This window comes from Aythya ferina (assembly GCF_964211825.1).
Source record: "Aythya ferina genome assembly, chromosome: 3".
NCBI lineage: Eukaryota > Metazoa > Chordata > Aves > Anseriformes > Anatidae > Aythya > Aythya ferina.
This window is the reverse complement of record NC_140298.1, coordinates 112,646,536-112,669,093: the sequence shown is the minus strand read 5'-3', so window position 1 is coordinate 112,669,093 and position 22,558 is coordinate 112,646,536. Positions and strand designations below refer to the sequence as shown.

Here is a 22,558-nt window from a genome sequence, read left to right as displayed (position 1 = left end):
CAACAACAACAACAACAAAAAAATGGATAAAAAGAAATGTAAGCAAGTCTGTCTTTCAAACTGAACAAAACAGAACTGGAATCACATCTATAAACAGTAAACTAATTATTCCAGCTCTGCCATTTCCTTGCCATGGAAGTGACAGAGGGATCACGCTGAGAAACTTTGTATTTACAATGCAATACACTTGCTGCTCTCTCCAGCAAAACTCTTTCCTCCATAGTTTTGGTATTTATTCTGCATTGTGAAGAAATGTCACTGGCTAGACATACTGGAAGCAGTTCAAACAACAGGAGAAAACCAAACAAACCGCAAATATTAGCTACAAGCTTCTGATTAGTCTTTCGATGATTTTGGAAAATGTAACTATGGAAAAGAAATTAACTGGCGTTCTCAATCCTCCAGATAAATGAATCAAGGGAGCTGGGTAATGGATTCAGAAAATTAAGGCTATATTTGTTTTCCTTCAATCTGCATGTGGAATGGTAATGCCGTGTAATGAGTTCCTAGAAGCTCTGGACTAAAATGATTTGAAGTTACAAATAAAAGATCTTCAGGCAGAGAGGTAGGTTGTAGACCTCGCAGAACAGCTATGAGCAGGACAGTAAAACTTTGGTAAAACTTTTGTTTTGTTTTAATTTGGTTTCGTGTGATACTCCAGGGACAGATTTAACTCTAGGTAAGCGCCAACAGATCTACAATAGGCACTAAAAATCTCGGGCTTTTCAGTTTCATCTCTAGCACAAACACAAACACTAATCTTTCTGGCATTCAACTCCCCATCAGGGCTGACCCAGCATTTGGCCTTTGGCACTCTTACAGAAAGGAAAGGCTGAGTCAGCCTTTCTGGGTCTTGCACCTACGGAGTCAAGGTGGCTGAATCCTGGGAAACAGACATTTAAGCTTAAAATGACCCTCGAGTGCAAAAATTTCTAACCCATCCTACTGGTGAAGTAGGAGAGTATTTTATTCTTTTGCTTCTAAATTAAGGCTATATCTGAGCCAGAACAGAACCACCGCGGCCTTTCTGTAAAAATTTGGACACCACAGGACCCTCAATACAATTCTACCTAACACTTCAGCTAGCTCAAGATAGTTCTGTTCCAGTCTGCACTGAAAGTTTAAAGGTGAACTATTTAAAAAAAATAGGTGGATAGCAGCAGGATGTTAGCACTAATTTTAATTATTAGGTTTGTATTAGAAAACATTCACCAAGGTATTTGTCTATATCGGGGGGAAGAAGTAGGGAGTAGGAAGTCCTCTTAAATCTAACTAGCATGAACATTTCTAGGGAAGACCAAGCCAAAGATGATCTGTTGCAAGGATTTCCAAAAAGATCTGTGAGACATCTCTCTTCAGATACTTCTGAAATTGTCTCTTCATCATCCCTGAAGCAGAACAGCTCTACCAGTGAAAGCAACAGTGAAGATATTTGTGTAACGTGGCCATCAGACACATTGCCATCATACACCCCCCATACTTGAAGCAAAATTAGCTGCAGAGAGAGACCTGACCATCCTCCTCAATCAATATTCTCAACCATGGTTTAACTGCTTGAATAGATACTAGAATCCACTTGACTCAGAAGCAACCAATTTTGATATACTTTATGAAATTTGCTTTCTAGTGCTCTTTCCAAAACAGATGCTGCTAAGAGTTTGACTCTTTATAATGTCAACCAACCAGTTTCGATACAGGGTTGTATCAGGGTCATACCGACCCGAATCCCATTACAATAATAAATTATTTTCTCAGTGCCGACAGAGTCTAAATGACCTTTACAAATTATCAAGCTGGGATAAATACGTATCTGCAAAAATATTATCCTTTGTTCTTGTTCAAGTTATGGGCTTTCCAGTGAGAGTGATATAACTGAATGTGCACACTACAGCAAAGAGCATGTAGCCATGCAAGAAGTTTCCAAGTTGTTTGATGCATTTGGTGCAGGTGATAAAAATATGGCTCCAAATTTACTTCATTGTGTGAAAATAGAAGATACTATACGAGTTTTCTTTAAAAGCAAACAAATGTAATGCCTGTGAAAGAAAAAGGCTGGCAATTTGGAAGCCGAATGCTGACTTACAGATGGAAAGACCTATTAGATCATTCATTTCCTCTCTTCGCCAAGACAGGAACAGTTCCTAAAGAACATTTCCTACTCTTCTGCCTAGTCTAATTTTAATAACGTAAGTACTGGAGTTTCTATCACTTTCCTTAAGATTCTCTTCCAGACAAACACAGCTTAAGCTCAGCAAATCCTCCTTTTTAAGAACAGCGTGGAGACTGGCATATACAGACAGGGGGTATTAAGCCACAAAACTGGATTGAGACAGGGCGTTCAGTGCTGGGCAGGGTGTGGGTAGCTGAAGAACGAGCTGTCCGTGGGCTGATCACTGATCAACGTGCTAGCTGTAACAGGCACGCGTGTGATGCCTACGCAGCCACTCCTTGGCATTCATCTGCCCATAACCACGGCCTAGCTGGGTACATCAGCTAGACTCATAACGCAAGATTTATTGTTCTATTTTAGGTGCTTCGAGATGGGATGAATCATGCCTTGAAAGTGGCTGTTTCTCACTGCTGGCTTTGGAGAGAATCAGTAAGCAGGGTGAGATGTAGACAACCGTGGCGTGTATGCCTAGGGGTGTGTTACAGAGCTGAGGCTCAGCTCGGCTGCCCCCTGGGAGCTTGGGTGCTGCCTTCATGTAGGCAGCCAACTGTGTGTTCCTCAACTGAGGCATGTTCATTTGGAAGATGAATCCCATCCATACAATTAAAAGTGGGATGAATCTCATTCTCTGTGATCATGTTTGCATAGCTACCCTCTGCGTGCTTGCCTTCCTTAGTCCTCTCCTGTCTTGCTTTAACCAGAAAAAGGTTGAGCCCAATGGTCTTGCTGGGAACAAGAGTAAGGTGACCTTCCACAAAAGTCTGGTTCTCTTCCCCCACTGCAGTGAACTCCAAGTCTCACAAAAGAGAAAGCTTGGGAGATTAATAAATCCTTCACCAACTCTGCTATCCCCATATTGCTGGACTGCTGTGTTAGAACTGAACAAGATTTGACTTTATACTACACAAGAGAAGGAGTTGCAAGAGCCATGAAGACCAAAAGAGCTGTCGACAAGACTCCTGTGAGACTGTGACACTGAAATATGGAAAAAAAGAGACACAGAGAGAAGCCGTGACTTCCCTGCCTGAACTCTTCTTAGTTTATTCTTCTAGTTAGAATACAGCCTGCGTAGAAAAGCCTGGGGCTTTACCTTTACATAATAACTTACATTATTTATTTATTTATTTTTAATTAACCAAGCTTCTTAACAGTTTCCTTGAACGTATTTATTTAAACAATACGTTTCATTAGGTCTTCACCTGGCACATACCTACCAGAGCTCACCAGCAGAAGAGCGGGTTGAATCCCCTTCCGAGAGCAGCAACAGCTCGCAGACATACCGCTGTCAGGAGGATGCTGATTTACATAGCGTGATCAGTAGATCTGCTCTGACAGATTACGTATTTTGTATCTTTATTAACTGTGCATCATTTTCACATTCTGTTCCAGTCAGCCTGTGACAGATAACTATTTTTTAAAATCAGATCTCAAGGAAAAGAGACGTCAATGTGGAGAAATAAATACATTACTCAAGCTTCTTGAAAGTATTCGAGCTAAACGATACATCAACTTAAATTGGTGAAATCATGGCGGGGAGCTTTAAATAGAAATGTTTTTGAAGTAGAAATATCACAAAGCATTAGACATTTTATAAATCTGAGTTAAATTAGTATTAGAAAAATTATTACTGTTATGTTTTCATTACATATGGAGCTGAATCTGTCTTCCTTTGAAGTCACCAGGAATATTAACATCAATTTAATTAACTTGAAGCAAGATTTAGCCCAGAAGGAGTTATTTTACCATGAATAAAGGAGAAAATGAAGTCTGAATCTCAGCTTTTCCAGCAAGGCACTCAACTCAGATCCACAGAGATACTGCGATACCTATCTCCCACTAGACAGGAAATAGGCAAGTAAATATATTTAAGAGCCTGGATCTCATTATCCCTGATTCATATTGAACACAAAAATATTCACCATTTCCCCAGACAGGTGAATAGTAGGTACAGCAATGGGAGAAAACAGCAATATAAAAAGAGTATTATAAAAAAGGGTAGCTCAACCTCTGCTGCTGTCAGGGCTGGATTTGGGTTTTCAAGGTTCATTGAGAATGATGGGAACTTACTGGCACTATTAAATAGTTATGTTCTATCAACATAACTACGTGTTAGCTATTAACATACCAGCAGAGGATGGTGTTCAGTTCTGGACTTCGTTTGGTGCTTCCAACAACCACCTCCTCTGAAGAGACACAGACTGGCTGGCTGGGATCACTCTGCAGGACAGGGCCAGCAAAGGTGCCACCAGCCGAAATATTTGATTTAAACCGTGGGTGACATTCTGATCTTAGTTATACCAATGTTAATCGGAGCCACAGCGGTGCTAATAGGATCAGAATCTAGCTCAGTGTCCCTGTAAAGACTGTGGTCGCTCACTGGACTGTCTCAGATTACTAGCAGATTACTCCAGGTGTCAAAGAAAAACTATAGCATTGCCAGGACAGCTTTCAATTACCAGACTTTATTTTAGGCATTATATAGGTTTCTGCATGCCAAGGTGACACAGAAATATCACTGAAATGTTTTACCAGTTTCCAGAAAATTATACTAAGTGAGTGAAAAGAAACCCCCTGGCCCCAAATTGGATAATCTTTTTCAGAAATGAGATTGTGCCAAAAAAAACCCTCATTGTCTTTCATTTGCACTTTGTCTGTGCCTGGAACTTGATTTGATCCAGATATTATTTAAATTCTGTAATCACAACATAGCTCTAGTTTTTTTCATTTGTGTATTTCACAAGTCTTCCATTACTTGGAAAATTTTTTAAAGATAAACTGTGAACTGTGATCTTTCTCAATTTACTTTCCTCATGTATGGTGTTCAGGGAGGCGATTCTGTTCACACACAAGTTTCTGGCCCACTTTATTCCCTCCCACTCAAAAACCCGCTAAATGAACCATGGCAGGAGATTTTCCTTGAGATCCTAAAATGTTGCCTCAATGGAGCCTGAGGTTCAAACTCAATTGCTACAGAATAAACCTTGCAGGGTGTCCAAGCTCTGCAGATTTCAAGGAACACAGACTCTTAGAGAATCAAGAAAAGGGCACAGCAAACTCTTCAGAGGTTCTCTGTCTCCTTGGTGGGCCTCACCTTGAATTCACCGAAGCTGTATTAAAAAGATTCTTTGTAGTCAGGGATCTCGGATTCTCCTTTGCTTTGAGCAAACACTGTAACTCCATAGCTGCTAAGGCTTTTTACTGATTTGCTTCAAACTTTCTAGAACAATTATACCATAGGACATAGAGATGTTATGTGATAGGAAACAGGAGATATCTTGGTGAACTGAGGAGTGGGTCCAAAGCTGGACCCCCTCCTCCAGGTGTGGCCTCACCAGTGCTGGGTGGAGGGGAAGGATCACCTCCCACGACCTGCTGGCAATACTTTGCCTCATGCAGCCAAGAACTGCATTTGTGTTCTTTGCAGCAAGGGCACACTGCTGGATCACGTCCAGCTTGGTGTCTACCAGGACCCCCAGAAAAGAAAGAAAAGGAAGAAGAAAAGGAAGAAGAAAAAGAAAAAGAAGAAGAAAAGGAAGAAGAAAAAGGAAAAGGAAAAGGAAAAGGAAAAGGAAAAGGAAAAGGAAAAGGAAAAGGAAAAGACAATCTTCCATGTGAGTAGTCCGTGATCTCAAGATGTCTGCTTAGCTGGCAAAACACACATCCTCCTTAGTGAAACATTTTCTGAGCATTTCAGTCATACTGAAGCAGAAGTGTCTGTATCAAATCCACATTCTAGGTTACTAGAATCCAGCTGCAACACAGTGTTGTTGTTGTGTTTTGTTGTTGCTGTTTGGTTTTTAATGATATTTTAAGCACCATTCGGAATGTAGATGAGGTGTCTGTCCTAAAAAAAAAAAAAAAAGCTTTATCAGTAAAATACTTCCAGAAGACAGCAAAGCAGCTAAGTGGCCTTATTTTAAAGCAAAACAAAAATATCTTATACAGACTCTGCAATTTTGTGGAGCTGCTGGGATTGTTTTTTAACGTAATCTGTTTCTTATAACTACTATGGGTAAAAAAGCTACCAATATATATGAAAGAATAATCCTGCAGCCACTTTAAGAAAGTGCCTGGTCAGAGTTCCTAGTGAGACTGGCAGTGTGGCTTCTTAGGGACTGTCTGGGCATCGGTGTCAGCAATCAGTAAGGTAAAAGCATTAAAAATATGTTCTCACTGCAAGCACAGACAGAGACCAATAATTTAGGAGACTTACATAAAAAAAAAAATGGATCTTCTAACCTCCATATTTAGCTTTTTTACCTATTTCTTTAATTTTGATTTTTACCTATCCAGTCACCACTGCTGGTTTGTCCTTGATGAGGATAAAATATTTCGATTCTGAATGCAGTCTTCATGAAATAAGCTACGAAAAGCAAGTAGCTGTGAATGAGACTACAGCATGATTACTCTACATAAATTTGGGAGCTCTTTAGTGGTACTCACCATCCCCACTAAATACACCTGGGAAAAGGACATTAAGAAAATTCTTGCAGCGGTGATCCAAGAAGAGGTCACCTTTTGCCAGGTGGAATATAAAAATAGATAAATTGTAAATCAGCCAAAGGTGCAGAATATCTACAGTTGTCTTAAACCTTTAACTGTAGCTATCACACTGATCACTTTACAACCTGCTTTGCCTAGGTGTAATTTATTCACATCATTTTGTCATGAAAATCACAAGAGACACAAGTTGCATCAAAGCAGAAAGGAGCTGGCAGCAAACCCAGAACCACATAAAGATGCTGAGGATGGGACCCAGTTGCCCGTAAGCCTCTAACACCATTTTTGATGGTCTCGGGGCTATTTAGGGATAGTCTGTGTGCTGCCTACTGCCACCCGGGGTGGCACTAACCTTCCGCAAGCCCTGTGCCCTACCTGCCAGCCCCCCTTGGCTGTCCCTGGCATCCTAGGGCATTTCTAATAGCAATGGTCGCTTATCTCCGAGTATGGGATCTCACCCTGAACATTTATTTTCAGCAATACATTTTGGCTGCGTGTTGAGGGAAGAATCCTCACATATAGGTGGCTGGGAAGACCAAGAAAGAAATCAATACATGGCTGCAGTTAGGAAATCCAACCCCGTAAAATGAACACTAGTCAGCTGTCCTTGCTTCTAGAATATATATATACATGTATATATATTTAATTTCACCTTCCTTCATCTTCCTGGAATTACTAACAAAACAGAACAGGATTTCTTTTTTCTCCTTTCCTTTCACAGCCACTTGGGGCCATGTATCCCTGAAAGGCGCTGTCCATCAGAGATTGCAGTCTGCCTTGTGCAGTTCTCGGATATATTTAAATCTTCCTTTACCCTTCAAAGGCTGGTTGAAAGAAGTGTTAGGTCATTATTTCAGGCTGTAGCTTAATACTTAGGTTTAACGGCATACGATCTCTCTCCAGCCTTCACCAAAGACCTTCATTCACTGAAGGTCAAGGTATTAAATGCTATTTTAAAACACACGCCCAGCAGTGAAGAGTTAAAAATAGACTTCTACGAAAACGTCCAGTAATTGGTTAAACCTTGTTAGCCATCACACGAAGATGATAACTCCTCCCAGGAAAAGACATAGCAAAAGCAGCTTTGACATGGGTTTATACTTAGAAGAGCAGCTGCAGGCTTAGTGGGAAGGCATTCACAGTATAGGCTTGTGGACAATTAACAGAAAACAAAACAAAACAAAACACAGTTTGATTCTGCAAAGGAAGGGAAGGAAATAAAAGATTTATTTTTTTTTCCTTTCCTCATCATGGTCTGCAAATGAATTCCATGGATTTTCTACTTTGGAACAATCACCAGTAGGGAGAAAACCTCAAAGGATGGAGCTGGGAAAGGCAAAGCTGCTGCGAACTGGTCTCAATGCTTTATATCAAGCCATCCACCCTGTGCATGGAATCGCCTGGACGGATGGGAAGCAAGTGGTGCTGACTGCCTTGTACTACCAGAGCGGAGAGCTGAAGTTTGGAGACTCGAGCGTTGTCGGTCAGTTTGAACACGTGCATGGGCTTTACTGGGGCCCGTGTTGCTCTGCAGAGATGCCAGCTCTGCTCGCTGTTCAGCACAAAAAGCACGTCAGCATTTGGCAGCTGGGCTGCAGCGCCGCCGAGAAGAACAAACCCTTGGTTTCTCAGACCTGTGAAATTGGGGAGCCGTTTCCACTGCTTTCCCAGGGCTGCGTGTGGCACCCGAAACAGGAGGTCTTGGCTGTGCTTACGAAGAGAGACGCTTCAGTCTTGCACGCCGTTCGTACGGACAATAGTAGAGTTAAGGCAGACATCAAAAGCAGTGGGCTTATTCACTGTGCTTGCTGGACGAAGGATGGCAGTCGTTTGGTAGTCGCTATAGGCAGTGCCCTGCATTCCTATATTTGGGATGATGCTCAGAAAACTCTAAACGTCTGCTCCTTTTGTCCAGTCTTCGATGTGGGAGGTTATATCTGCGCTATGGAAGCCACGCTGGATTTCCAAATTGCTGTAGCTACCGAGCTTCCTTTGGATAACATCTGCGGCTTGAACGCGGGCATTACGTTTGATACGCCATCTGCAACTGAAACTGGCTCTTTAGTCTCACAGTCCATGGTGTTTGGTGATGAGGAATACTCCATGGACCTGCGACGAAGGTCCACAGATTCAGACAGGTCAGGCACTGTCGATTCAATAGCTTCTTCTTCATCGGGACCTATGGACTTAACCCACATCCTTGCAAACCACCGGCGGTCTGATCCCGGTCCTCTCATTACCCTGAAACGCAAAGACTCTGCAACAATAAATGGTCAAGATTCTTCCTACCTGATCTTGGTGACTTTTGAGAGGAAGGTAACCACCACCAGAAAAGTCACCATCCCAGGTATTCTGGTTCCTGACATTATGGCTTTTGACCTTCGAGCTCAGATTGTGGCAGTAGCCTCTAACACTTCTAACATTGTTTTGGTGTATTCAGTGACCTCTTCCTGCATGCCCCATATTCAACAAATCCAGCTGGAAAAAAATGAAAGACCAAAGGGCCTGTGCTTTTTGACCGATAAGCTCCTGTTGATCCTCATCGGGAAGCAAAAGTTCCCCGAGCCTAACTTCATTCCCTCATCAAGTTCAGACAGGTACGTGATGCGCCTGATGGCCAAAGAACTGATGCTGGAAGAGGATTCTTCAGCTCTGCCAGACACTAAGCAGCACATGCTTTACAGCTTTGTATCCTCTGTGAACATACCTGGAAAAAGAAAGTTCTTTGAAAATCTTGCCACAGAAGACCAAGGTCCAAGCAGGGAGCTGTTGATACCGAGAAGCACAGTTATTCAGTCTCCTAGTGGCAGGAGAAGACTCCTTGAAGAAGTGAAGAGCCCCAGTTATGAGCAGAGCTCTTCCTCAAGCGTTAGTGACCTGGATGAGAAAAAGCTCCCAGGTGACGCCTCCGTTGCCTTGGAAAATTTGGATGCTGAACCTACCAATCGCTCAATGGCTCTTCTTGGTTTTGGAACACGTGCCAGGCCTTCCAGTAGACCAGCTTCCCCTAAAGTGCAGTTCAGCGTGATCCAAGAAACATCGAGCTCTAAAAATAACAATTTGCCAAGTGAAAGAGGAATGAGTCACATATCCAGAAATTTAGAGAGACTTTGCGGCAGCTTTAACGAGTTACAACTGAGTCTTTCTGAAATAACAGACCTCGCTAAAAATGGGAGAAGGGTATCTTTAGCCTACCCGTGTTCACAGGAACCGCCGGTTGTTCGTATCACTTATCAGGTAATTTTTTCATCAATTTACAAATATTGTGATAAGCCACTGAACTTTAAAACAATATTTTATTTATATAGCTTTAGACCAAGAGGATGCAGTTTAATTCTTACCAACCCATGAGAAATGCAACCTGAGGTTGGCATCGAGCTTAATTTAAAATGGTATTTTGTCACTGAAACAATAACTAAGGCTAATGTGGATTAGAGGATACATCATGCGGGAGATCTGTGTATTTTCTTTGCAAAACTTCTAAGCAAAACTGTCATGGATAGTAGCTGACTTTGTGTGCCTCTACCAAATAAGAGCACAAAGACACGTGGCTAGGTGTACAAAAAGGTTTATGTGTTAGTTTAGTGTAGAGAGGAGCCTGTGAGTAGCCATCTGTAGGCATCCCCACCAGAAACCTATTAAATTCAAACCTGAGCTCAAATCCAAAGTTTGAAGGTAGCTAGACTCTCATGAAGGCTGAAACAAAGTACTGAATATCAACTTGGGGAAAATTCAGGTGGGAATGATACAAAGCTGACTTATTTCTACTTCAATATCTCACTTTTAATCTTTACACAACTGGACACAATCAATTTGCAAAAAGTGTTATCACTACAAATTTTTCAGAAAAATTATCTGCCAGTATGCAATTATCATTTCATTAAATAAATAGATGAATATCAAATCCCCATGTTCCTATCCCACCCTTATTTTAACAAAATTCCTGCTGGCTTCAATAAGAATTTCAACTAAGGAACAAAGGCTGTGCAATTATTTCTTGTGTTTATTCTTAGTATCATTACCAGTAATACCGATATTATATTGATAATAGTTTGCTCATCCTGATTCTATTGGCATCGCTGCTAGAACCAGGGTTCCTTTCGGGATATTGATGCCACTTGCAAATGCATTCTCTGTTGCAAGATAAGCAGAGTCAACTCAAGTAATACATTAATTTCATAACGCTGCTGCTGCAGTATGTATTTCTTAGACAAATTTGACTCACGGTTGTACAATAACAACCTCCTTTTATTTGATAGGGATCCGTATAGACGTCTAAGCACCCTTCCTTGAACACTCATTAAGGGAATCGTGACTGATTTAAACATATTCATTAATTGTTAGCAATTATTTACTTGGCATTGGCATTTTAGCAGATGATGGTATGCTAAGTACACTGGATAAAAGCAAAGCTTTTGATCTGAATTAGTCAATAATTTAACTTGGATATATTATACAAATTCTGGTTAAAAAAAAAAAAAAAGTCTATTTTAAATAATTTAGGATTTTATTTAGCAAGAATCAAGATCTTCTGTTCCCCGGCATGTTCGAATTAATTCTCATTTCTTAATATAAATCAACTTCTTTATTTAACAAGTAGCCCCTTTTTCTTGGATTTGATTGGATTAACCTTTCCAAAGAGAAGTTCTGATTGTGACACCTAACATTAATCTAAGATCTGAAGTCAACGTGCATGTGTTGGCTTACACAAGCAGTAAGAATTAATTTTCCTGATTTCCTATTTGGGAATAAATAAATAATAATAAGCAATAAAACTAGTGTGCCTAAATTATTGCCAAAGTAACTAGATTTAAAAAGGAAGTCTCTTATTTATCTAAACAGGTTAATTTCACATTGAGTCAGCAGAAAGCCCCTCTAGTACTACACTATAATGACTCAGAAAATGCCACTTGATGTCTTCCCAACACATAGATCTTCTGGGTAAGTCTCACATCTAATGCCCTGAGTAGTTCAGCCCCTCGTCTGAAATCCAGCAGCATCACATAATGATGCCAAAAAATAATGAAAAATAGACTGATGGCAAAAAGGCCTCCAGACAGACGGGGAAATATTTGCTTCATAGGCAGCTGATAATTTTCTCAGAAGATAAGTTCTTTTAATTAATTTGGATTCAGACATCTGAACCTTGCTCTTTCTGCAGGAGCTGAGGAGCACCCTGCGAGCTCAGGGACCAGCTGGGCTATGAGTTCCAGCCAGGCTCTGTGTTCACGGTGCAGAAAGTCAGGAAATAGCTTTATTGCCATATGAAATAAATATCAGCCTGTGGAAAAGACTCTAAATTTTAGGAGCTGCAGTCCGGTCAATAATATGGCCATTATCTGGCAACTTCTTGGGTCAGGTGTTTGTGCAACCCCCAGCACAGCAGAGGCTCAATCTTGATTGAGAAATTTTACCGTAAAGTAGAATGAGCAGTACTACACAGCCATATACATTAAAAACATAAAAGTTTAAAGCATAATAGATAAAAATATAGCAATGATTAACAGGCAATGACGAACACTGCTGTGCAGCAGCGTTACTGACGTACATAAAGATTCCAGATCTGCTTAGAAAACTGTAATATAAACCAGAATGCGTATTGCTTAATTATTCAGAATATCTTCTTACTGAATAGCCTTCAAAACCTTTATTCTGTTAGTGCTGGCCTGCCCACAACTTCTCTGAAGTCATGTCCATGCGGCACTACTGGAATTTATATTCTGCGTAGCCCACAGCCATAAAAGAAAAACACGATCACTCACACTTCGGAAATGTCACTGCACTATCACTTGTGTAATAGCAGCCAGCCACCAGAGGTGATTTGATCATTCAACCCTGAAAAGCAAATATTATTGCTCTTTCATCACACACAGACTTGTGATTCAGGCTAGTGTGGGAGGGCAGACAGACAGACACAATAAGGAGATATTATTTAACAAGGGGGAAAAAAAGAGAGAGATGAAGATCTGCCACAGATCTGTTTCTGTTTCATCTTGCAAAAAGATGCTTTTATCATCCATTTCCCCCAGAAAAGAAACAGCTGCAGAATATTTAAACTAGCCTCATTCAAAAGCTAATTAGAGTGGAAATAAAGGCAATCTGGATTTGGAAATAATGGCATTTAGGGGAACCTCTCCAGGAGGAATAAAATTCATCTTAATCTGAAGAGTATCTTAAAAACTTCTGCGTTTTGCTCACAAGCAGCATTATGTCAAAAACCTACATCACAGAAAGTATTGCCTGATTACACAGGAAATAAATATCTTTTCAGCAATTAGTCAACAGGATTTCCTTACTTCCTTTTGTTAGCATTCACCAACAATTAGATACAAGACAATTTGTACTTTTATACCTTCCTACAATTCACTATGGGAAACTTTATTGCCAAGGTCAGCTACAAAATCAACAATTTTTACACAGAGCTGGGAGATGAATTGAAGGGATCCAAACACGTGGCAATAAATTTGCTGATACAAATACATGCAGTAGAGATAAAGAAGGGGGGTGACAGTAAAATGAGCAAAGCGATAAGGAGAAAGCAGGCTGCAGCGATCAGCTATGATAAGACCACGAACCTTCTGGAAATCCAAAGGGTAATTTTGCCTCGAGTCGAGCAACAGAAAGAAAGTCATGAAAATGATGGAAGAGGAAGGCGTTATGACTGCTCCCTGGAGTAAGAAACTAGTCAGCCAGCCTGAAGTTTAGAAGGAAGAGATTTAGGATGACCATAAAAGACCTGCAGTAGTCAAGACCAGGGGTGATTAATGCAGGGATAACATTTTGAGCAAAGGGTGAGGAATCTGTTAAGAACAAATTCTGACGACAGTGTTGTGAAGGTGACCAGCAGCAGGCAAGAAGGGTTTGTAGTGGAGATGCAACACCTTTTGTTAGGCCAGATCATTTGGGTGTCAGATACACAGAGACAAATGTAAAGCCAAAAATGAAGCCAAGCTTTTGTACTGTGCAAAGTAAAGGTTTGAGTAAGCAAACCAACAAAAATCCCAAAGATCAAGGATGACAAAGGGCATGCCTTAGATGACCAGACACCTGCAACATTAGTTGCAGAGCTATTAAGAGGGAGCAAAGAGCAGAGAAATGCTAGCATCACATCACACATGTCCTTCTGCGTGCTATAAATGCAAACTGAGCTGGGATTTAAGCACCCCTGAGCACCTCAAATCTCTTCTAATTCAAACATTTTACAGGCTTACTCTTCTCTGACAGGTTACTTAGGGTTGCAGCTGGAATGTCCCACATAAGGCCATGTGAAGATGCTGAGCTGTTGAGAGCTCCACCGAAATAAAATCACGATCCACCAGAAATCAAACCGGGATCCCAGCAGCAGAAATCAAGGGTGGAGAGGGAAGCAGCACAGGCTGCCAAAGCTCACTGGTGGTACCTGTGGTGATGATGCATGAGGCTGTGCCACAGAGCTCTCTGAGTGTCGGAAATCATAGTTCTCCTTCCTCTTCAGTGCTCCCCCGTAGCCACCGAGCTCTCTTTTCCTTGTCTTCTTGGTCAGATCCCCCACATCTATATTATTCACCAGTTTCTGGCATCCCACAAGATGAATGTGGGGGCAAGGCAAAAGCGAGCTGACTAACAGGGACCGGGGTTTGGAACTGGAATTATCACAGCTCAAAGAGCTGAAATCAAGGGTTTAAGAAAAGAAAACACAGATCCAGGCAACTGCAGCCCTTATTTGTCTTGCAGTGCACAGATGTGGCTGACTAACCAGATACCTTTCCTTTATAAAGAAGAGATTATTAACACAAAGGATAGGAAGAGTATTTAAAACACTTGTACAGCACTCGAAATCATGCCACGGGGGAAATTATTTGTTCAACAGCAAGATTAATACTGGGATTGGGATTAATAAAAGAAATATGAAGATGGTTAAAAAATGAGCTGGAAAGAGGACAGCAAAGAGTTCTAAATATATATTTAAAAAAAAAAAAAAATTGAAGAAATTTTCTAGTGGATTTCACATGATTGTCTTCAGGCCAATCTTAAAGTTTCATTAATAACCTGATGAGATATGCCAATAAAATCTGCTTATGGCATAAAGTCTGTAATATTTTCAGTTGGGGATCAGAATATGACACCTGTAATTTAATGACCTTCCCATCTTGAATAAGAAAAAATGGATTGAAATGAACTCATATGAAGTGCATAGTGGAAAATCTAGGATAAAATGCAGGAATTTGTGCTATAAACTATATTCATTAGCTGGAAACAACCGAGGAAGACAAACACTTGCATGTGTTAAGTGACTGCAAGATGACAATGAATTAGGAATATGACGCGTTTATGGAAAGACCAAGGCTATGGCTTGGTGAGGCATTGGTGAGGTGCATGCAGTAAGAAATGCAGGCGGGGGCAACACAGCTGTGGGGCCTCATCTGGGACAGTTTCCATTTCTAGACATCCACGTGCAGGAACAACACAAGCAAACTGCAATCAGTTACTAACCCAGGGGTAGTAAAAATGTTGTTGATTGGAGCACGTCCTGATTCACATCACTGTTTCATCAGTTGTCGAATTTAAGCTCACGAGGACGATCTCAGCATCCAGGTAGCTGTAGGCAGTGCATTTGGAAATAAAAGACAAGAAGTGAAAAGGATCGGGAGGCAGAATTGGCTAGCTGCTCAGTGGGAATCCAAAAAGTTAGAAGAGACACGCTTGTTTATTGTCTGGTTTTATGGTGTATAGCACCTAATCCAGGAGCCTTTTTTGCCTCGGTCAATGATTTTCTTTGTGCTCCAAACCATGAGTTTTGAAAGACAAATTGGCAGCAGCACGACTGGCTGGCTGCAGCCCAGGAGATCCTTTGTAGGCTATAAAATGGTCAAGGGGCAGGCTGACACAGCTGAGGGAAAGCAATTCCTGAATCGATGGTTTGTTTCTGTTGGATTTGTGTTGAGGGAGGGCTGGACCTGACAGATTACAGGTGTTTGGCTGCAGAAGCTTTATCTGAAAATATCCCCTCGAGTATGTGAAAATACAGTTGTTTATTCTGTGATTAACGTGTTCTTAATCCACCAATAAACTTTGGTTTAAAATAAGACAACCAGCAGAAAGAGCTTTTAATATGAAAATTAATATGAAGTCTCTGGCTTCAGCAGGAGATAAACAGTGACACAACAAAACCAGAGGTACATATTTTAGTAAGTGGTGGATTAAATTAAAATTTGGCTAGAAAATGGTCTTTTATTCAACACATGAAAATGGCAAGTACTAAGGTGAGTGAATCTCTCAAGGTCAATCTCTGTGTAATGGTTTGATCTATAAAAAGGGAATAAAAAGAGTTACCTACCTCTCAAAAGAGCATTAAGTTAATTCAGTTAATATATGTGATGTGAGGGAACATATTCCTCAAAGAGGAACGTTATCGTTACTTAAACCCACCATTAAACGAAAAGAGGCTAAATAATTAGAAGATAGAAACTGAATGATCCTGGACCTGACCGAATTTTTCAGCAGAAAAAAAAATAAAATGTAAATGTGATCAAGTTTATCATTATAAACAGAAGTATAGAACAAAGAGAGAACAGCTAATATGAATGCTCAAAAGTGATGAAAGACAAACACCTCTGAAACTTAAGCTTTGAGGTCTGTACTTGAAAAACTGTAAAACCGTGGGTTTTACAAAAGAGATGCCATGTAGGTTTTTACACACAAAAATGTTTTCAACTTCTAATACCCGTCAAAATTGTAACTTTAAAGGCTAAGTAGAAAGCACACTAGAACAAAGTCATCCTAAATATACATTTCCATGCAGTGGGTTTCAAGTCAACAGAGACATTGCTAGACCACTTTCTGATTATTCTTGGGTTGAAGGATATCTGCATGAAAAAAAGGAACTGCTTGGGTCAAGGCAATGAACCTGTCTCAATTGACATTCATCTTTTTTAATAATCCATTAACTGAGTTACAGGTTTCAATAAACTCTGGTATTTCAGCCTGAGATCAGGGAAATGAAGTGGTTTTCAGATGTACTAATCCACAACACACAGCAGGCAAATAGCATCTTGGAAATGTAAATGCCAAGCTGACAGTTCAGCCCATTGAGTTTTAAGTCTGTTTAGGTTCAAAACAATGTGGTACTTCGTAATTTGAAGTGACCTAAAAATGACAGTTCTCTTATATAGCTATAGCTGTAATAAGAAGCTACTCTAGGTTTATGACTAAGAAAATGATATTTCTTTGACTAAGGATTCTTTCGGTATTTCTCCATTAATTGCACAACAACAAATTTCTGGCTGTTTTGAACAGGCAAAGAGATGAGGAAACCTTTGAAAGTTGGGTGAAGTTTTTCATGGAAAGATATTTTTACAGTTCTTACACCTTCTATCAATCATAATATATAAATAAAAAACAAGCTGATAAAAATATAAAAACAACAACAAAAAATACTTTATCTGCATGGTCAAATTAAGATAGAGTTTGGTAGACACTCTGACTTGCAGAGTTCAGTGTTGTTGCATGAGAGCATACATACCATGTACAGAAAAACTGAAGTGATTGTTTGGTTTAGAAAAGTTGTTGCACAGCAAAAAAGCACGTGCTCACTGGGAGAGTCAAAAGACAGCACAATTAGAAATGAAAAGACAGTCATTAAAAGAGATGTGTTTAGTCAAATGTCAGATTACCAAGTACAGAAATAGCAGATGCAGTTGGGAACTTATTCAAACATAATTTTGTATCAGAAAGGAAGATGCAAGGGTATAAAGTTAGATGCAGACAGGGTAGGACAAGAAAAGGAGTTAGCACAGACGACTTCTTTTCAAGATGTTCTAAAACATTAACTTGGATCCCTTCTAAATGTACAACACAGAACAGTTTTATGGTCACTGGGGGAGTTTTCATGTTACGATTGACTTTCAAAAGATATCAGATGGGAAATTGCAAATGCAAATCCATACTCACTCCATAACACATAGAATGAATTAACTCCACTGACAATATTAACAATATATTTTTGTGGTCCTTGCACTTTGTAGTAACCTGAATGGCAGAACACAAAGGTGCCAATTCTCAAGACCAGATAAACTTCTCGAGTGCCACCTCGAGTATGCCATGTTTATATTCAAACACATATTTTTTAGGGAATGTTAGAACTTCCAGAGCAGTAGATCCATATATTCTCTCTCTATCAATAGAAAAAACACCCTTACATGTATGATTCCCAAGCCACCTTGCTACAGCAGCTTTCAGGGAGACTGTCTCTATGCACAGCCTCTCTGCAATCCTCTGTGCCAGAAATGGCATTTTACTGGGGAGGAATAGCAGAACAATGAGTATCGAAACACCCACACGTACAGCCCAAACTGAGCAGAACCCAAAGCAGTTGCTTTGGTAGCACAAGACTTAAGCAACTTCCTTGTAGGCATGAAATATTCCCTTCCACTGAACTGACTCTTGAGCCAGAAAGACCCAATGGCCACAGGAATGTGGGGCCTGATGTATTTTATATGAAGGGGTGATGCAGTTTGTGCCACATAAGCACAAAAAGCAAAAGCCAAAGAGGCATGTGCCTCTTTCCATGGGTCTCTCTGCCTCAAATTGTACTCCACAGTTGTGCCATCTCTAAACTGTAGCAATGACAGAGAAAGGAAATGCAAAATAATGAAAGAATTGAAAGGACTGAGAACAGGGGAATGGTTAAAAGGATTCAGGTAAAACAGCTAAGCCTTTAACAAGATCTTTTCTTTTACATATATGTGTTTGAAGAAATGTTTTTCAAATGGAGCAGTAACTGAAGAAACAAAAGATGTTCTCCTCTGTGATGGCAAGATCCATTTGAATTTAGTCCAGCAGCTGTTTGATCTGCCCATTATTGAAATGAAACATGGTATGTTCTTTTTATTTCTGGTATCTGGTTTCAACTGAGATTTTTAGTGTAAATGAGGCATTTGTGGTAATTACCCCATGCTGTAGCAAATGCAGATAGCTAAATTCACTTAAATGCTAAGTAATTGCAGAACTACCTATTACCAGAGTAATATGTTGGATGCCGTTGCAGAGGAAGGTTGAGAAAATAATCAGTCCACTGGGTTATCTGGAAATAGAAATGCTTCCTTCCGAGCCCTTTTGGCATTCTGCCTTGCCCATCGTCACAAGTGTGCCCCACACCTGACAATGAAGAGGAGGTTGGAGGAAAAGTCATTCTCACAATGTGATAGATGTACCATGCAGCATTTGGGATTATTTTAATCTAAAATAAACAGCAGTGCTCGATGTTCTGATTTGTCAATCCCACATTTCTAACGCCACTGCTTTGTAAAGACAGAAGTGGCCAGGGAAACCTAGGTCCCCACTTTCTCTTATCCATTTCTCTACAGTGCTTCTGATGGCTTTTCTCATCGCAGCCTTATTATATAATGACCTTAAGGTAAATGGTACTTGGCTGCAATTATGATCTCCTTGCTTTGTTTCTGCACTGAGGGATCCACAAATAACTTTGTCTTGGCATTTGTCTTAGCCCCTGACAGGCTGAGACACGCTGGCTTCATCAGAAGACTTTGTTTTATGAGAAATTAATTCAACTTTTGGTGAGATCAAAATGAAAAGGACAGTAGTAATGTTAAAATGTTCTAAATAATGAGAGTTACGTACCAGGCTGATATATACCAGGCTAACTGATGAAGCTAGAACTGATGGCTACATACGTGCCCCAGCCCAGGGAGGCTGCCTACCTCCCAGCCACACTGGGATATTTCGTTTTTTCCCTGGCCTACAGGAGTTGTTCCAGCAGCTAATATGGATATGCAGGATATGCAGCTAACAAGTATATGCAGGTTTTGTACTTTTGTCAGCAATTTCTCTTGCCTGTGTAGTGCAGTGGAAGCAAACACAAAGCCCTCCACGTGCTGCAGAGGCTGGAGCTCTTTCCCAGCAGGCTTCTGCAATAGCACTCTGCAGCTTTGCAGGGCAAGGAGGACACAATTTTGGCTTGTACTTCCAGTTCTTGATTTTGGAAATGAATACCTACAATGAGCAAAGAGGTTTACAATTCAGTAGGAAAACAATAAATAATGGGCCAGAGAAAACGTATTTTCTGCTCTGTGGAATAGCTGAATATTCACTTTGCAGAACTCTGCTCTTCAATGTCATGCATTAGACCTGGGAGATACCCAAACAACATCTCAGAATCATGCTAACATGACCCCTGCATGCACAGTACACTGCTTGGTGTTGCAGAAATTGAGCCTTTTTGTTGGCTGCAAGAAGAAAGACTGAATGAAAAATCCTTCTAAACCTCACTAAAATCCTGCAAAAATTGTCAGGTTGCAGGCAGAGGTAGTTATGCGGCTCTTTTTGCAGGTATGACCAGGTGAGGTTTATGTTCCTCAACCTTTCCTTTGCCACAGGACATGAATATTAAATTTGATGTTTAAAAATATCACTCCCATCCTTTAATGCTCTATAATTAAAGGGGACACAATGAAAAGTGTGCTTGTACTGTGGTGATAGCCACAGTTTTTTAACTATGAACCTAAAATTGAATGCATTGAAAAAAAAAAAAAAAAAAAAAAAAAAAAAGCTTATAACTGCAGACCACATTCATACCCACAGCAAGGCTATTAGGATCACAAGAGTTATACGAGCAATGAACTTGCCCACATCATGTGTGCATTAAGCCCAGGACCGTAATACCATTACCTGGGCTAAATATAGCCTGCCACATAGCGCCGTGGTGTTAGCGCACACAAGGCTCTCTTTTCTGCAGGTCATCGTGCCAATAACTGTGCATAGCAGAAGGGAATTGCATTCAGCACAAGGCTTTTCTGCCTTCCGTGGATTTTGGGGTGAATGCTTCAAAGCAACGTTACCAACTGCACAGAGAATTTCAAATATTTCATTGGGTGGAAATAAAAAGCCTTAGGAGTATGACAAAAGAGTGTGCTTTATCAATTTGACCGATAATATCAACCTGGACAGCAGAGTTTCCACTTCTAGGCCCACCGTTTACAGAATCTGAAGACTGTCCAGAATTAGAAAGACAGTATTAAGAGGAGAAGATTAAAGCTTCATGGTTTGGAATGACAAGCTCCTTATGATGTAACAGGTGACATGACAACTTGGAACAGCGTCGCAGCCCAGAGAGGTGCTCTGTTAATAGTATAAGGGAGATTTGCTTTGTCCAGTAACGTGGTTTGTTACAACTGACAGAAATTAAGCATAGCTTTCCGTTCCTTTTTTCCATCTTCTTTTTCCATCTGCCTTTTCAAAACTCAATCTTATCTCCCCAAATTAAAAATGTGAACAATAAAACATAACAAGGCTTTCTTTAGCTCAGATCCCAGCCAATGGCACTGCTCAGTAATGACAGGATCCTATGCTCTAAGAAAATGTGTGACACAGGGGCTCCCACAATGCTTACCAGCTGCTACAGTGTATTTTCTTTTATTTTTTTAATTTCCACAAAATGCCAAATCGAACAACAGACAAACAGAAAGTTCACTATTTTGTTTAACAGCTGTAAGATCCAGTCCAACAGGAAACAGATGATTCACTAGAAAAAAGAAAAAAAGAAAAAAAAATTATATATAGCTTCATTTGCAAGCTGACTTTCAAAGGAAGGTAAAAAACAAAGTGTAGGAGGCTACATTTATTTTCTGCTTCTGTGTAATACAGAGAGTGATCCTGAATGATTTTAGTGTCTTTGTCATTTAATCTTGCCTCCTTTTTTTTTTTTCTTTCCTAAAAGGAAACAGATTTAAAATGTTATTCAGGTTCTGTTCATTCTCTTCTTATGTAAAGTTTTGATTAATAATTAAAGGACAATGAATTTTATTATATCAGCTTTTATAAATCAGCTTTTTAAAATCATGATATCTTCTGGAAACCATCTCCAAGGTGTAACTTGTTCCATTTGCGATATGAAATTGTAAACATACTGAACAATCTTGGTTTAGTGAAGGAGATGGAAATCCCAAATTCCCTTTAGAGCCAACACAGCACAATCATTTTCTTTACCATTTTTTTTCCATTTTTATGATCTCTTCATCATTTGGGAAGAGCAGATGAGCAAAAGGGATAAGCAGAAGTAGATGTCACTGGAACAAAAGTTGGCACGGAAAGGCTGGCTGAGTTTTCAGAAAATGGAGATACTTCGGTTTATCAGAGCTAGCAAAGAGATGCTTGGCTTTTCAACATAACCTAAATAAGGGATAAAATGCCTCAAACTCTCAAGACCTTTTGTTTAGCTTCCCTTTGCATTTACACATAAGTGTGTTTGGCATGGACTGCCAGATCTTACTGTTGTTAACATGACAAGGTTTTGGTGTACAAAAGGGAAGCGTGCTCTGCTCACGTGCTGGATGGCTTCTTAAAACGTGTTTGTATGCTTTTAACCAGAGCCATACGCTCATTTCCTTTTTTTGCTTCATTTTTGTAGGCTCCTCTTGGATTGTGCTCACTGCAGACAAGGACGGCTTCGTGCCATTAATATTCAAAGCAGCACAGGAGATAATCATAAGGGATGGAACTGACAGTTCGGAAGTCTGTGGAGGGCACTCCTACAAAAAGGGCAGCCTAATGCAGCCTCCCAGCAGAGTGACATAATTGCTCAACAAAACCCACTAACAATCCTTTTTTTTTTTTTTTTTGTCTGAAGCAATACAGAGATGTTCTGCAGTGTCGGAAACTGAACGACTAGGAAGCTGTCTTCACTACTTGCAATATATTTTAACTGTAAAATCTGTGATATGGTTACACACTAGCTAAGTCCTAGGGTTGGCTGGACCCTGATGGTTTCTTCGGAAGGATCAGACCTAGTCTGAAGTTTATCAGCACTGTTGTTGCATATCAGCACTGTTGTTTAGCATAATGTTAATATTAATATGTTAATAATGTAATAATGTAATTAATGTTAATGTTAAT

The 22,558-nt window shown here is 40.1% G+C and overlaps 1 protein-coding gene across 1 annotated transcript in view; it reads left to right on the top strand.

Annotated features, from left to right (window-relative positions):
- Nucleotides 1–22,523, top strand: part of LOC311435379 (WD repeat and coiled-coil-containing protein-like) — a 27,142-nt gene extending 4,619 nt beyond the window's left edge. Inside the window, exons 3-5 of the mRNA XM_084516297.1 lie at nucleotides 7,974–9,907; nucleotides 18,404–18,524; nucleotides 22,074–22,523. Coding sequence (XP_084372423.1) covers nucleotides 7,991–9,907; nucleotides 18,404–18,524; nucleotides 22,074–22,240 — 2,205 coding nt within the window. The 5' untranslated portion in view covers nucleotides 7,974–7,990 and the 3' untranslated portion in view covers nucleotides 22,241–22,523. The remainder of the gene's footprint in view (nucleotides 1–7,973; nucleotides 9,908–18,403; nucleotides 18,525–22,073) is intronic.
- Nucleotides 22,524–22,558: the final 35 nt, after the last annotated feature.